The 17,522-nt window shown below is 41.8% G+C and overlaps 1 protein-coding gene across 1 annotated transcript in view; it reads left to right on the forward strand.

The window, feature by feature from the left end:
* Nucleotides 1-15,883, forward strand: part of LOC143293167 (BMP-binding endothelial regulator protein-like) — a 139,958-nt gene extending 124,075 nt beyond the window's left edge. Inside the window, exons 9-15 of the mRNA XM_076604092.1 lie at nt 668-774; nt 2,052-2,189; nt 3,527-3,631; nt 11,135-11,186; nt 12,077-12,740; nt 14,170-14,300; nt 15,006-15,883. Coding sequence (XP_076460207.1) covers nt 668-774; nt 2,052-2,189; nt 3,527-3,631; nt 11,135-11,186; nt 12,077-12,740; nt 14,170-14,300; nt 15,006-15,196 — 1,388 coding nt within the window. The 3' untranslated portion in view covers nt 15,197-15,883. The remainder of the gene's footprint in view (nt 1-667; nt 775-2,051; nt 2,190-3,526; nt 3,632-11,134; nt 11,187-12,076; nt 12,741-14,169; nt 14,301-15,005) is intronic.
* The last annotated feature ends 1,639 nt before the right edge of the window (nt 15,884-17,522 follow it).

Here is a 17,522-nt window from a genome sequence, read left to right on the forward strand (position 1 = left end):
TGATTCTGTTATTCTTATGTCTTATTTTATTTTATTTTGTTGTTGCTGGTTTTCCTTCAAACATCAAGTTGACTTTGGTGCATTTCTTTTTCTGGGTCTCTCCAAAGCGACAACACGCTTTTGTTCGGTTGGTTGGTTTCATTTTGATCATCATAATGATGTGTTAGGTATTTTGCTTTTTTTGTGTGTGTGTGGTATTTTTGTTTACATCCCCCACCGTTTTTTTGTGTGTTTTTTTTCTTCCAAAGTTCGATTATTGTTGCACTTAATAGATATAAAACTAACGTACTTATTACACGTAATGTGGTTTGTCGTCGTGATATTGTTCGAAAACCATTGTTCATGCTGTTGATGTCATTTGCTGGTTCTTTGGCAGATATGATTACTAACCTGCCTCTCAGCGAACGGATGACTGAATCAATGAATGCATGGATGAGTGATTGAGGAAATAGATGACAGAGGTCGTTTGATCAGTTTGTCGGGTCAGCAAGAACATTCAGGGAAAGGGAGGAAGGAATGGACGGAAAGAAGGAAGAAAAGAATAGAGGGACAGATAAGGAAGGTTTGAAGAAAAGACCGAACTAATTACTTAAACAGGGAATTAGTCGGTCAATGTCTGCATTCAAATACGAATATTTCATTATGCCTCTCTCTCTCTCTCCCATAGGTATGAGGCGGATTTTCGACGTCCCAACCCGGTGCTATTTTGCCAAACAGATCTACCGACGTGGTCAAATGTTTCAGCCCGACTCATGTACCAGATGCACCTGTATTGTAAGTTAAATCACAGTGTGTGTGTGTGTGTGTGTGTGTGTGTGTGTGTGTGTGTGTGTGTGCGTGCGTGTGTGTGTGTGTGTGTGTGTGTGTGTGTGTGTGTGTGTGTGTGTGTTGTCGTATGGCTGTGTGGTTGTGTGCGTGTGTGATTGTGTGGCTGTGTTTGTGTGGCGGTGTGGCTGTGTGTGTGTGTGTGTGTGTGTGTGTGGGGGGGGTGATATGATTTATACTGATCGCTCAAATAAAAACAAATAATGGGACAGTAAAAAATTCAAAAATTCGAATTTTCGATGATGAAACGCCTTCGACAGGTAATACAGCCGAGGAAGGAATCTTAATACCGGAAATAATAAGTTTGAAGGTAAAGCGAAGACACGTTGATCATGACTAGCCATGTGGCCAATGTGCGTGTCTTACAGTTCAAAGACATATTGATCATGACTATGTGGTCTGTGTGCTTGTCTAAGAGTTCAAAGATACAGTGACCATGACTAGCCATGTGTGCCTGCGTATGTGTCTCACAGTTAAAAGACAACGTGATCATGACCAACCGTGATTGCCTGTGTGTGTGTCTTAGTGTTTGAAGACTAGTTTTCATGACAAATGTGTGTGCCTAAGTGTGTGTCTTTGAATTTGAAGTCTAAGTAAACTTGACTAACCGTGAGTGCTCAAGTGTGTGTCTTAAGAGTTTGAAGACATAGTGGCCATGACTGAGTGTGTGTGCCTACATGCGTGTTTTAGAATTTGAAGTCGAAGTAAGCATGACTAACCGTGAGTGTTTAAGTGTGTGTCCATGTCCATAGTGACCATGACTGAGTGTGTGTGCCTACATGTGTGTTTTAGAATTTAACGTCGATGTGAACAGACTAACCGTGAGTGCTTGTGTGTTTGTCTTAGAGTTTGAATACATAGTGACCATGACAGTGTGTCTTTTTGTGTGTGTGTTTTAGAATTTAAGGTAGAAGTGAATAGACTAATCGTGAGTGCTTATGTCTTTGTCTTAGAGTCTGAAGACATAGTGATCATGACTGTGTGTCTCTTTATGTGTCTTAGAGTTTGAAAACATAGTGATAATGATTAACCGTGTGTCTCATTTTGTGAGTCGTAGAGTTTGAAGACAAAGTCACCATGACTAGCCGTGTGTCTCTTTGTGTATGTCTTAGAGTTTGAAGACGTGGTGACCATGACATAACCGTGCGTGTCTACGTGTTTGTCTCAAGAGTTTGGAGACAGGGTGGCCATGACTAACTCTGTGAGCCTGCGTGTGTGTCTGACAGTCAGGCACATCCCTGTGTTCCCGGCTGACTTGCCCCGCGCTGGACTGTCCCCCCGAAGAGCGGTCAGTCAGCGAGGGTGGCTGCTGCCACAGCTGTCCGATCCGCCGGCACTGCAGCTACCAGGGGACAAACAGAGCGGTGAGTGAGAGCTCGGACAGTTGTTTTTATTTGTCATGTTTATCTTTCCTTTGCCGCCCCCTGATCAACAAGTTACCAGTATCATTATCGTCTTCTTTTGATCTCCCTCTCTTCCTCCTCTTCCTCCATATCCTTTATCTCCTCCTTTTCCACCTCCTTCTCCTCCATTAAATCTGTGAAGAGTCGTTGGGGTACCGCACTGAAGAATCGTTCCCCGTCTGTCGGTTGCGTGTCAAAGCCTGGGTCTCTGCGAATAGTTTCATTGTCCGTTCTGTGCTATTGTCAGTCCATCGTTTTCTTCTCTCTTCCCTCCGTCTCACTCACTCAATAGTTCTCTGGAGGACTGTTTTAGCAAAGCCCTTGGATCTTGTTACGTGTCCATGGCAACTTAGTTTTTTTTTGTGTTTTTTTCTCAACCGATGTCAAGGGGTCTTTATAATTATGATACAGTGTGCTGCTTGATGGTGCTCCAAACCATCGAACCAAAGTGATGATGGCCGTGTACAATGATAGAGAAAAAAAATTCTGTTCAGTTCAGTAACTCAAGGAGGCAGAGACAAAACCATATTCGCTACACCATATCTGCTAAGCCTATTTATGTCTGACCAGCAGCGTTACCCATTGCGCTTAACCAAGTCTTGTGAAAATAAATAAGCAAGTAAACAGATAGACAGTTATGACAATGACAATTGTTTTAATGTCCATTCAGCAATGAAGCCCTTCGGACACGGGGGCACTACAATCAATCGTGAACACAATTCAAGAAACTAGCACACACATCTCTCACCACCATATCATCTCTACGCCTCACCACACATAAACATGCATTTACCTGCAAGCAAAACATGCATGTACTCGGAAGCACAACATTCACATACCCAAGAGGAAAACATGCACGTATTCGTAAGCAAAACATGCACGTACCCGCAAGCTCATTCAACGCACTCACACCTTGCCTCCCTCTTTCTTCCCCCCCTCTCCCCGCCACCAGCACACACACACACACACACACACACACACACACACACGCACGCATGCGCGCGCGCACACACAAAACAACGGACCATCTTGAAGATTCATTCACTGATATTGAATCACAGTTACAAAATGAAGTTTCTTTTTTCTAATTCGAATTGCTTGCGCATTGTATTTTGCCACGTCTTAGATAAATATAGAAAGAAAGAAATGAATGAATGAATAAGAAGAAAAAAAGATGAATAAAAAATATAATAATGATAATGATGATGATGATGATAATAATAATAATAAGAAGAAGAAGAGAGAAAGAAGAGGAACCCTAGTTGTTAGCGGTCCAGATTCCTTCCTTCCTGTTGCAGCATGGTGAAGAGTGGCTGGCCAACGCCTGTCTGAAGTGTAGCTGTGATAACGGTGTGGTCTACTGCCAGAGAGAGAGGTGCAGCAACACGCTGTGGTGTCCTGAGGTATAGTTGTTTGTTCACACGCGCGCGTGCGTGTGTGTGTGTGTGTGTGTGTATGTGTGTGTGTTTATTTCTTTGTCTTTCTGTCTGTCTGTCTGCCTCTCTTTCTCTCTGTCTCTGCCTCTGTCTGTCTCTCTCTCTCTCTCTCTCTCTCACACACACACACACACACACACACACACACACACACACACACACACACACACACACACACACTACGGATAGGATCAAATTGAATGAACATGAGATAAGAGAGTGAAGTAAATTCATTCACACTGAAAACCACGTATATGTGCATGTGCATTTTTTGAATTGCCTCAAGTCATTGCTATGGCCAGTGTCTTCAGCATTAAAACATCAAAGCGTCAACGCATATCTCTCTCTCTCTCTCTCTCTCTCTCTCTCTCTCTCTCTCTAAACCCTCTCTAGTTCACGCTCTTTCTCTCTCTTCGTCTCTGCATTTTGCTCATTAGCCCCCCGTCCTTCTCTCTGTCTCTATCATTCTCTCTTTCTTTCTGCCAAAAAATGCATTGATATTTGTGTTGAGGAAATTGTATTGAATAGCAATTCTTTGGATCTTTTTCTTAAAATTTTTGATGCTCAAATACAACCCATTGTGCAGTACGGATCAGAACTGTGGGGACTGGATAAGAAAGCTATTGTGCATTGTGAGTCAGTGCATTTGTTTGGGTTAAAAAAGTTTTTAGGAGTTAGTATGAGAACACCAAATGACTTAGTTTATGGTGAGACGAATAGGTATCCTATTTATATTAACTCAGCAGTTAGATGTGTCAGTTATTGGCTAAAATTAACAAAAATGAATAATGATAGATTGCCACGAAAAGCTTATGACATGTTGTATGATTTAGACTTGAAGGGAAAAAATAACTGGGTTTCTAATGTACGATTATGTTTATTTGAACTTGGTTTTGCGTATGCTTGGGTTAATCAAGGAGTGGGTGACGATAAATTATTTGTGCGAATTATCCGCCAACGACTGATTGACTGCAGATGGCAAGATTGGGAAAACCACACTAAATATAGTGACAGATTTGATTTATATAGAGTGCATAGTTCGACTCATTTAGTGAAGAAATATCTGTCTCTGAATTTAGATCGTTATTTACGATTTATCTTGACCAGATTTAGATTTGGCATAACCGAAATTAATGTTCACCAGTTTCGCTATAAAAATAGAAATAAATTTGCTTTGTTATGTCCATTGTGCAGTCTCTATTGAAGATGAAGTTCATTTTGTTTTGATATGTCCTGCTTTGCATCATCTTCGTGTGAAATTCTTACCAAAGAAGTATTATACAGATCCATGTTTGTTCCGATTAGGTCTACTGATGGCTTCTAGTAATGAAAATATCGTTCGTAGTTTGGCACTTTATCTGTTCAAAGCATTTCAGCTGCGAGTATCTCTTGCATCATAAATTTTGTGAGGACCTGTGGTGCTCATCTGTGTATTGATTATTAACTGTTGTTGCCCCTCTTCATATGGGGCCAAGGCCTTAAATGAATAAAATATCTCAGTCTCAGTCTCTTTCTTTCTTTTTCTCAATGTTTCTCTCTCAGTCTCTCTCGTCTCTTTTCTCTCCCTCCTCTCCCCATCTTTCTTATTCTTTTTCGACCCTCTCATATCCTCTCTCCCGCTTTATTTTCCCCTTCATTTTCCTTTTCTGCTTCCACCCCTCTCCTCTTTAGTGAATATCAAATTCTGGAAATGTTTGCCATATTCCGAGCTGATTTCACTTCAGGAAGGTAAAAAGAGTCATTGTTATATTCACCATATTGCACGGACGCATCGTCCAACGTTTCTCTCTCAAATTTACACCTGTTATCCATTCAGAGTTCGAGCATTGAAATGAATTGCTCAAAAGTACAGCCATTATGTATCCAGTGAAAACACACACACACACACACACACACACACACACACACACACACACACACACACACACACACACACTGCCTTATTGTATCCAGTGAACACACACGCACACACACACACACACGCACGCACGCACGCACGCACGCACACACACACACACACACACACACACGCACACACATGAGAGACAGAGACAGAGAGAGATCGTTGTTCAACAATGAACTTAGGAATGCAAATTATCTGGTAAAAATAATCGCTTTCAAAGAAACCAAAAAAGAAACCCCCTCTCTCCAAAACTCGCGGGGTTAAAGACCGACAGTCGCCATTGCCATTTCCGCTGGCACGGAAACGCGGGGTAACACGAGAACCTGCGAGACCCTGGGACAAAAGCGAGACCAGAGACAAGAAGTGCTCAGGAGTCTTTATTGCGCCATTCGGCTCGGCTTTGGGGGCACAAAGGGAAGTTCGAGTTTTACAGTCATGATAATTCTTTCACCGCTTTCCCCGCATCCCTGTAAGACCCCACAGCTACCAGTGAGACACCCTTGAGACGAACTATTAAGGGATGTAAATACGTCTTCTGTCGTCACCTTTTCGTTAGGAGAGAGAGAGAGAGAGAGAGAGAGAGAGAGTCGATCGTCTTTAAGATAAATGACTCTCATCGTCCAGATGACCTTGTCTGCACTGTGAGCTTAAAGATGTTAAAAGTTCAAGTGAATGAAAGAATAAAACGAACGAAATGTTTGTCGTGTGTGTGTGTGTGTGTGTGTGTGTGTTCTGGACTGTTGCTTGTTTAAAACATGCTGTCATTAATATTGCAGCTGTTTTTGTAAGCTGTAAGTTTCACTGGTCATAGTTAAAGACTAAGAAAATGCACACATTTATACTTATTTACTCCTGCAAAATCTAACACAGAAAAATGGGCAAACGGCTAAACTTGCAAGTTATGAATCATTCAGAAATGACCGGTCCTCCGATTTCCCCCACAGTCCCTCATAAAATACCTTCGCCAGTACAAAAACGTGTACTGAGAAAGACAGTGCATGATGATGTGAGTTTGTTGTTATCAATTATACAGTTGATTTTTTTAAGGTTAAAAATGATTGTGCGGTTTACAAAGCCATCGATCAAAAAACGCCGTGAAATAAAGCTAACCAAGACGACATCTTTCCATTGACGTCTTTCTTCTTCCTGGCTTATTCCACTGGTTTCAGTTGGGCCTTCTTATCTATGCTCAACGTAATCTTCCGAGAAATCTAAGAACCACAACCGTTGCTTAACAAATGGACACCAGACAAGCGACAGACAAAAGCAAAGATAGAGACAGTGAAGGCTAAAAGTCGAAAGGAAAAAAAAGAAGAGAGAGGGAAAGCAAAGACACAGCCTGGGGTACTTGAGGGACAAAAGAAAATGGAGTGGCAGAAAAAGAAAAGGCCTTGTGTGTGGTGGAAGGGGGAAGAGACAAAAAAAGAACAGAAAAAAAGGAGGGCAGTGTCGGACTCTCGTGCAAAGCCCGTAAACCTTTCACTATGTCAGTCTGCTTGGCTGCGGCGCGGCAATCAGCCCATAATTTACGAGCGATGGAGGTCGCGATAGGCTCTCGCGAGTAACCGCTACCCCCTCAATTTCCTCCCCCGCCTACCTCCCACCCCGTTCTTCCGACCTTCCAGTCACAGAACTCTGTCGTTGTCACGGGATGGAGAAGCCGGGGTGGGTTTCTACCCGAGCTTGTGGCCGACACTGGATAGGGGTGAGGGAATGTGGATGGGGCGTGGGGGTCAGGGGCAAGAGGGGTGTTGACTTCTTGATAGATCACAGGCCTGGGTTGCTAGCAGTGACCTTTTGGCAGGTCGGCGAACTGGAATGGATGATGATAATCATTGTATGTTCATACGACTGCCTCTGTAGCAACAACTATTCTTACAGCAATCATCGTGATTATAATCATTATTACCACAACATTGGTTGGTATTTGTATTGGTTACAGCATCGATACGTTTTTAGGACTGATTCCTTGGAGGTTTCATTTGTTTTGTCCTTTGTTTCATCGGGTTATTCTGAGTTAGTTTGTGCGCATGAATTATCTGCTTTCTTCGGTGACACCAGTAAACTGATTGTGCAAGACAATCAAGCACTTGAACAAGTGCACATTTGCTTGCTTACCCGAGCAAATCAAGTCTAGGAAAAGGTGAAAGACATATATTTAACCAAGAACAAACAACACAAATGTCCGTCAACAGGAAAGTTCCTTTTTTCCATAACAGCCTTTTTTCTTTAACTGTATGAGGTCCAGTTCTAACAGTTACATGCAGACGTTTCGTTACAACATTAGTACAACGGTCGTACACAGACCTCAGTCATCTAAAGCGCACCCCCCAATTGTGGATTGTTGCCCTGTATATGGATTACCACAGGATTATAGACAAGACAAGACAATTGATTGATTGTTTTACACACACACACACACACACACACACACACACACACACACACACAGAGAGAGAGAGAGAGAGAGAGAGAGAGAGAGAGAGAGAGTTTTGATTCTTTTAGCTTGGAATGTTATGACACAAACAATGATGAAGATCACAACTATGATGACGCGCCCGTTTGATTCGCTTTGCGAATTACTCTCCTGCCAGTCTTCTGGGTACGGACATGATACAGGTATATGACTTGTGTACACCCTGTAATGTCTTGACCACCCACTTAAGCCTTGACCACCCACCTTCGCCTGTCCTTTAACCGGTCACTAATATACCTGCGTCAGAAAACACTATCGAGTCGCGGATTCCCCGTGAAGATTGCAAGCCGCACACGTACGTACACATCCTCATAATTCGTTCTAGCGCCATAAGAAACATGAACGAGAGCAGGAAAAAAAAAAAGAGGGGGCTATGCGTCCGCAATCTTACACGACTCCAGCAGAAAACCTCTTCAAAGGCATCACCAGTACTTCAGATCTCCATAGTGGTCTACCCAGGTGGCGCGACAGAATTCTGCTTATCGCAGCGCCATCTGCGGGGCGCCAGAACTATCTGGCCGTCAGGTCAACCAATCCAAGGTGTATGTTAGTCAGGAGGGAATAAGAGGAGGGTCGGTTCTTCCTCGGCCACAGAACTCATTGCCCACTGCCTGCTAGTGGTGGAGGAAGTGGAAGGAAGGTGTCCACGAAGTCGTTTGACCGCACAGTTCGGGCACTGGCTAACACGAGCAGACAAATAAATGAATGTATTTAATTTGTTTTGAATAATGATGATGATAATGATAATAATAATAATGATATGATAAAAAATCAATTTGCGATGCATTAATTTGATTAATCAATTAAACGGCTCGTGACAACAGTGATGGGAGACGAGGGAATAAGGCTTCACATTTTTCTCGACCGTAAAGTGTGTGTGTGTGTGTGTGTGTGTGTGTGTGTGTGTGTGTGTGTGTGTGTGTGTGTGTGTGTACGCCTTTTTTGTTATAGACGGTCAAGGACAATAGACTGTAGAACCTTTCAGATAAATGCATTTTTGTCTTTTTTGTTTTTGTAATTACGGAGGTGGGGAAACTTTCCCTAAAATTAGAGTGGAAGAGTAATGGATGAAGTACATTCTGAAGATTCTTTGTAAGGCTTGTCCACCGATGACGCATGTAACATATACTACTGATAGGGAAGAGGGCTGGGGTTATAATTTTGACGCGTTGAACACGTTTGCATTGATGATACCCCCAACATCAGAAATCTGTGTCCTTATATTTTTTTCTTCGTTTCCTGTCTTCTTCTTCTTCTTTCCTACGTTTACTTATATCCCCGGTTTTCTAGTTGATAACTCGTGTCTTTCTTTCTTTCATTCATTCATTCATTCTTTTTTTTCTCTTACTTTTCTTTCTTTCTATGTAACCGATGTCTTTCTTTCTTCCTTACCTTCCTTTCTTTCCCTCCTTTTATGTTTTTGGGTGTGTTTTTATGTTTTTTTGTGTTTTTTTTGTTTGTTTTTTTGTTTTTTTTTGTTGTTGTTTTTTTGGGGGGGGAAGGAGGGGGGTTGTACTTGTATTTATGGTGATGAATCACTGCGGGAAGTAAATAATTAATGCAAACACATCAACTAATTATAACGGATACTCGTGCTAATCAGGCTTTTGAAGCATGCCAAACTAAACTTTCTTCTTCATCAAGGTGGCCGCAAAGGAACTGGAACTGGTGATAATGGTGAGATTTGTCCAGATCCAAATGAACATGGGGTCCTTTTCTCTAGCGCTACACCCACGTCCCTCTCAAGGGGACTTAGAAAGAGCGGTCTGATTTAAGAGCACTTCTCGCGCTCCTTAAGACTGATCAGAGGGATCATAGGCTGGGAGGAAGAAGGGGTTGCGCCGAGGGGTAGAGGAGGGGGGAGGAGAGAGAGAGAGAGGGAGGGGGGTGGTAGCACTGGAACAACTGGTTACATGCGACCGAAAGGGATTGCTGGACGGCGTATGCACTACTATACATGGTCATCCAGAGAATTGCTTTTGCAGATCTCGATTCTGTATGGTTGGATGGATACACATTTAACACTCCGTGACTGTGTTGACACCATCATGGTTTTCTTTTTCTTTTTTGGGTGTGTGTGTGGGGGGGGGAGATGAGGGGTGAGAGGACGTTTTGTTTTGTGTTTAGTTTCGTTTAAGCTTGAAACAAAAGAGGCAAAATGAGTGAGGCGATGAGAAATAGTTTGAATTATTTGCCTTCGTCATATGAAAATAACTGTCTTCATTGTTTTTTGGTGCGCCTTGGACCAGTGCACACATTATTGAAAATAATGGCACGCTTTCACTTTTGACCTTCACTGAAGAAACGAGGGAGGAAAACCCAACCAACCAAGAACAATACTTTTACTGTTTGTGTTTATTTTCTTCAGACTGATTGAGCGACATCAATAACGACTGATAAACCGTTTGTGTTTTATTTTCTTCAGACTGATTGAGTGACATCATTAACGACTGATAAACACGTGCATCGTGATGAACTCTGAGAATGATAGAAGGGTCAAGATTTTCGTCTGACTGTTTGTTAAGAATCTGGGACGATTTTCTCTCCCCTTTGCACTAGTGGTGCTTGTGGAAAGCCTACTCCACGGTATTCATTTACACAAACAGTGTCATGTATCCTTCTATGTTTGAAAATGTGTATTCCGTTAAATAAAACAAAACAACAGAAATATCACATCTGTCTTTTTGCTTCTCTCTCTCTGTCAGTCTTCTTCTTCCTCTTGGCAATTACAAATTGTTTCTGTAAAAATACTTGTGTGATGGGAACAGAATTTTTTTTTTAATCCTTTCGTTTTTAAGTGTGAAATCATCTCTGTTTTTCTGTTTCGGTCCTTTGCTATACTTCATTTTTGAAGTTCTGTTCAAGTGTTTGCATATCAGTTTAACAATATCTCACTTTTAACGTGATATTGAAGAACTACAACACTAACAATATTGCAGTCGACGACAACAACGATGGCGATAAGAACAGAAGCAGAACTGTTGACGATTATAAAACAACCAAGAATTGAAGAGAAATGGACAACAATTGTATTATTTTCAAAGGGGTGATATTAGATAACCAAATAAATATGATGATGGTCTGTGTACAGGGTTACCAGTTACGACAGCACGACAACGATTGTTGTCCACGATGTGTAGAATGTAAGTGATGTGCCAATTTGTTCTCTCCCTCTCTCTCTCTCTCTCTCTCTCTCTCTCCACGTGTGTGTGTGTGTGTGTGTGTGTGTGTGTGTGTGTGTGTGTGTGTGTGTGTATGTGTGTGTGTGTGCGTGAGATATTGATTCATTTGAAAAATGATTCACAGCCGGTCAGCATATCAAAGAAGCTAACAAGGGGAAGAGATGCATCACATATTGGTGTATATGTGATGTGTATATGTATTGCTAGGGTGGGCAGCAGCACGCCAAAAATGCATACATAAGTTTGTTTCATTTGGTTATTTGGTTATTTATTTTATATAGATATTTGTTGACTGAATTCAGTTTTTTTAATTAAAATAATAATTAATTTATTTCATTATAAAGTATTGGATTATGATTTCCAGTTCATTTCTGTAAACATCATTTTAAAAGGGCGCACAATTGCAAAGTACAAAATATAATCCGTAATCAGGATATTAATGCAGACCTAATGATTAGTAAGCTGTGATTTTCTTTCGAATTTTGTTGCTGTTTTTGTTTGTTTGTTTTTGTTTGCTTTGTTGTTGTTTCGAATCAACCAAGTTTGATCATGGGCAAATTTTACTTGATAAATCAAACAGTTGTACAATTAGGTCGACGGTGAGAATTTCTTACGACTGTTGTTTAATAAATAATGGTGCAGGCATGAACTTGGCGTTAGGGTTGATATTATTGGGCTGTTTTCAATTGACTTTGCACAAGTAGTTCCGTTATCATAAACAGCTGCATGTCTGCGGGTGAATGCCAGCTCAGGAGCGGGATAGACGGTGCAGTTCGTACAGGAATAGCTTAAAACCACACACCCCAGCAGCTGCCTGACGCTATGACCTTTCTCTTTCCCCCACTTTGCAGATGACGCGGTGTGCACAGTATTCGGCGACCCCCACTACCGTACGTTCGACGGACGCATGTTCAACTTCCAAGGCGGCTGTAAGTACCTGTTGGTGCGGGACTGCCATCGCCGCACTTTCACCATCAAGGTCCGCAACGGCGTCCGCTTCAACTCGGGCTTCGCCTGGACCCAGATGCTGGCTGTGTTCATCGGCAAAGTCCGCATCAGCCTGCTGCAGAACCTCCGGGTCAAGGTCAACCGGAAGCGGGTGTCCCTCCCTCACGTCCGACCCGGCGTATTTTCCATACGGCGCACGGGCAGCTCGGTGCGGTTACGCACCCGTGTGGGTGTGAACGTGGTGTGGGACGGGAACAGCTTCCTGGAGGTGACGGTGTCCAGCAAGTTCAAGAACCGGCTGTGTGGGCTGTGCGGCAACTACAACGGGCTCAAGTCGGACGACCTGTTGGGCCGGGACGGGAAGCTGTACAGGTCCGGGGAGGAGCTGGGCCACTCGTGGCGCGTCGGCGGCCAGCGGGCCTGCAAGAGCAAGCCCTTCGTGGACACCCGGCCCCTGTGTGAGCGGGACCGGGACGTGCGGCAGAGAGCACACCGGGTGTGCAGCGTCTTCTACCAGCACTCGCTCCTGCCCTGCCGGCGTCGGCTGTCCGTGGAGCCCTACGTCAGGTACACCTGGCCCAGTGGTCTTTTTTGTCTTGGTTGTGCGCTTCCTTCATGGGCAGATAGCGTTTAGATAGTGTTTAGAAAACACACACGCACGTGCACACACGCACGGGCGCGCGTGTACACACACACATATGCACACTCGTACACACTTAGAATTGTGTTCATAGTTTTCGTTATCATTATCATTATTGAATTGTTACTGTTGAATTTAATTAGATGTTAATTATGCATTTCTTAATAGTTCTTTCTACATTTTCTGTTTTCCTAACTTCTCCTCTTCCCTTTTTAATTTCTTTTTATTTTTTATTTTTGTTTAATCGATAATATCACTAATAGTTAAAAGACGCTTAACTAAAGAACGAACTCGCATACACATACATACCCACACACCACCAACAACAATGAAATACAGCGACTGAAGTGGACTAAAATAATATTGTACACTAAATGAATACTTGAACAAAAAGCTCGCCTGGAGAAGTATGTATAATTTCATATTTTGTTTTAGGTGTCTCGGAAAACCTTGGTCTTTATTCACTTGTCCCTGCTCAGGAATCCCTATTAATTTGACAGCTGAATTTCCCCTTGCTCGTTTCAAACATTAAAATCAATATTGCCTTATCCTTGTATCTCTTGAAAGTTGACAACTTTTAATCACATCTCGACTGTTCGGGAAATTTAGTCTTGATAGTTGTTAAATAGTTTTTGATGAGGAATTCTATAAACCACTTAATTTTTTTAAAATAGTTTAATAACCGTAGACGATTTGTGTGATAAATCGAGCTTGTGAACTGTTCTTTTATTTTGTTTGGAGTGGTTATGTATGGGCTGGACAAGAAGAGCGCATTGAGTCTGCATTTACTAGGAGAAATGCCATTCATCATTATCATTATTATGATATCATCATCATCATGATTATCATTATTATGATTATCATTAAGATAGGTGACGAGTGTGCTCGTGCTTTTTTTGTGCCGTTGCCCCCCTTGCGTTCGAACGTGTGCTACTGTAATTTTTGCTTGAAGTGTCTTTCGAAATGCACTATTTTGTGTGAAGACACTTAGGAATACACGTGCACGTGCGTGTTAGCTATGGATGATATCTCTCGCAGCATTCAGGGGGAAAAATATATCCCCCATTGTGTTAAAACGTTTATCTTTTTTTTGTGTTCGTGAAAAATAAGTAATGCAGTCACTTCAATACAGTGAGTGACACGGTATGATTCACAGTTTCACCCTTAACACCCCACCCTCTGAATACATATCATGTCTCACCCCCTCCCGTGTTCTGTTACGATTTTGTTACCCATATACCGTTTCAAAAGACGTCTGTCGTTCACACAAAGTTCCCAGCAGTTTTGACTGTACAGGGTGTGCACCCTCCATCTGACCTTGTGACCTTTCTTGTTGCACGTGCGGCATGCCGACAGCTCGTGCATCACGGACATGTGTGACTGTCCCCCGGGCCGCTACTGCGCGTGCGAGGCGCTCAAGGCCTACCTGAGTCAGTGCCACAGGGCGGGGGTTCCAATCCCAAGGGGCCGCCACAGCAAGTGTTTCCGTGAGTCGGCCGCGTCTTTGGTGGGCCACGCTGCTTTGGCCTTCATCTTTTCTTTCTTTCTTACTTTTTCTTCTTTGTTTCTTTCTTACTTTTTCTTTGTTTCAAAAACATTCTTTGCTTTCCTTTCTTCTTCTTCTTCTTCTTCTTCTTCGTCGTCGTCGTCGTCGTCTTTGTTTCACTCTTCTTCTTCTTGGTTTCACTCTTCTTTTCGTTTCCTTTCTTCTCTGTTTCACTCTTCTTTTGGTTTTGCTTTTCTTCTTCTTTGTTCCACTTTTCTCCTTGTTTCCTTTCTTCTTGTTCTTCTTCTGCTTCTTCTTCTTCTTCGTCTTTGTTTCACTCTCTTTTTTTCCGTTTCCTTTCTTCTTCTTCTTCTTCTTTGTCTCACTCTTCTCTTTCTTCGTCTTATTTGTTTCATCCTTCATCATCATCATCATCTTATTATTATTATTATTATCATTTGTTTCACTCTGTTTTTGTTCTTTTCTTCTTCTCCTCCTCCTCCTCCTCTTCCTTCTCTTTGTTTTACTGTTTCACTGTGTCCATTTCTTCTTCCTTTTTGGTTTACTTTCTATTTTCGTTGGTTGGTTTGGTTGACTGGTCGCTTATGCACACAAAGAATGTTTGTATGTATGTATGTATGTGTACGGCAGTGTGTGGGGGTGAGGCTTTTCAGTCCTATGTTTATATTGTTTGTTTGTTTTTCAGCGTCCCTTCAGTGTCCCAAAGACGCCAAGCTGGTGCTATGTTCAGACGCGTGTCCGCGCACCTGCGACAACCTGAACTCTCTGCAGCCCTGCCCGCTGGTGTGTGACACGGGCTGTCTGTGCCACGACGGCAAGGTGCTGCACAGCGGTGCCTGCATTGACCCTGAACACTGCCCCACCACCGCATCTTGACAGCTGTTGGCCCTAGACACATGTTTCACGTGCACGGGACACAAGAACACTTGGCGTGCAGGACACGACTGTCATTTGGGACTGAGAACAAGGAGTCGGATTTTTTTTTCTTTTTACAAGAAAAGTCTGTGGCGGGTATGGACGTATCAGGAGTTCGACAGCGCGTCTATTTTTGATGTGAGAATTGTCTGTGGAAAGTGTACAAGAAACGGGAGTTTCAGGAGTATACCGACTGCTGTTTGCAAATCATTTTTGCAGACCCGGTTTCAGACCAGCAAAAATATGAGTGGCTCGTTGCTGAACAAAACCAAAATCAACTTGGACAAGAATGTGGTGTATTTGAACAATGCATTTACGTGGCCTATCTCTCGATATACCTCTTTCTCTTCGTGAGTGCTTTTTCTTTTTTCTTTTATGTGTCTGTCGTTAATTGTTAGAAAATAGGCGAGGAAGATTTTCTTTAAAGTAATAATTTGGACTAAGTTGTGCAGAAACACGGTAGAGTCAAATCTGGGTGATGCATTGTATTTCCCCTCTGTTCGTTTATTTTGTTCATATTACAATCAATATTTTGGCAATGTAAATGCGGTCTTTATGATCAAGAAAATTTGCTCCCTCCTGACTATCTTTCAGAAACTGGACCTGAACAGAGCAGAGAAGAGGTCGCTTGAGACAAAACACTCCCACTGCGTTATGGATCAAAATATGTGTATTGTTAACTTCTTTATATGTTTTGTCAGAATGGTCTGTGCGAACAAAGGGGCTGTTTTCCGTGTGTGTGTTGTGTGTGTGTGTGTGTGTGTGTGTTTTGCTGACGACACATAACAGGATTCTAACATGATGGGAGTTAGGTTTGAATGACAGATAAGATAAGGAAAACAGGGCTTTGGATTGTATGTGTCCATCAGCACGTTAATCATCACTGTTCGGACGTAATAATTATACGATCCAAGTATTGGTCTTGTGATGACTCTGGGGATGGAGTTATTTCTTCTCAATGAAATATCAAAGAAGGGATCGGGGCAAGATAGACACCAACTTTGATGAAATAGAACTGGGTCTCAACTGTGTATTGCATCCTCTCTGTTGCCTGATGTGACGTTTGTTATGCCTTCGAACTTTCTGTGAGATCTGTGGATTTCGGAAAAGGCAAATATTTGTAAAGAGTTTGGGATGTGTACTCTGTTCCGCATTTGTCTTTTAAAAATTTGAAATAAAAAAAGGAACAGCAAAAGAACCGCTGTCTTACATGTTAGCTTTGCGACGCTCGTCCACGTAGATTTCAGGAAATGTTGTGGCCAGACAAAGTTTTCTGAATGGATTTGAACTTAGCAGAACTGGAAGTGGACAATACTCAGCCATGTACTCGTCTACCTCAAATGAATCATGATTTATTCTGACGAGAGCAGTCCTCAACTGTATTAGCCGGTGACAAAACCATTGTTTTCTAGCTGCTTAGAATTGAGAGCTCTGATTTATGCTAACAAATTACACGGGTTAAAAACAACAATACTGTATTATTGTAACGTCCATACTTGAGTATGATGTAACTTTTCACTGTAATTCAGATTTGTTTTTTTTGTAAAACTAGATGTAATGCCAGATGTCCGCTAGACGTTTCTATTACAGAAGCCAACGAAATAGTAAAGAAATCATTATATAATTTACGACATCAAATAAACTACAGAAAACAAAAGTTATCTATTTCCTATATTAAAAGCCAGATCTGGACAAAGACGAAAGAGAATGAATTACAACTCATTTTAGTATGTTATTTGTCATTAAATATTATCCTTTTCAAAAGATGCTCCGCGTTCTGCGGTACATCTACCCGAATTGCTATCAGTTAATGCATTTCAACAAATGGAATTAACACGCTTCAAGAAGACTCTTTTTTCTGGAAAACAAAAGATGTGTGTAATTATAATTGTCTTTAGTATTACGTTCTTGTTCGAAAGCTTAAAATATACAAAACACGAATAGAAAACTTGACAGGTTTTTTTTTTTTTTATTAACTCTGTAACAATAATAAATAAATGAATGAATGAATAAATAAATAAATGAAAAAGGAGGAGGTGGAGGAGTAGACTGATGATGATGATTATTGTTGTTGTTGTTGTTGTTATTGTTTTACTATTATTTTCCCTTTTGTTTTTATTTTCACTGTTATTATTGACACTACCAGATAATTCTACATACATTATAGACAATTTGATTCAAACAGAAAACGTTACTGGCTGTGGCTATGGGTGACATTTAGATGCAAAGATGAAAAAAGCTGAACCGAAAAGCAGCGTGGAATGGATAATGATTTATACAGACAAGG

This window comes from Babylonia areolata, chromosome 18 (assembly GCF_041734735.1).
Source record: "Babylonia areolata isolate BAREFJ2019XMU chromosome 18, ASM4173473v1, whole genome shotgun sequence".
Classification (NCBI taxonomy): Eukaryota; Metazoa; Mollusca; class Gastropoda; order Neogastropoda; family Buccinidae; genus Babylonia; species Babylonia areolata.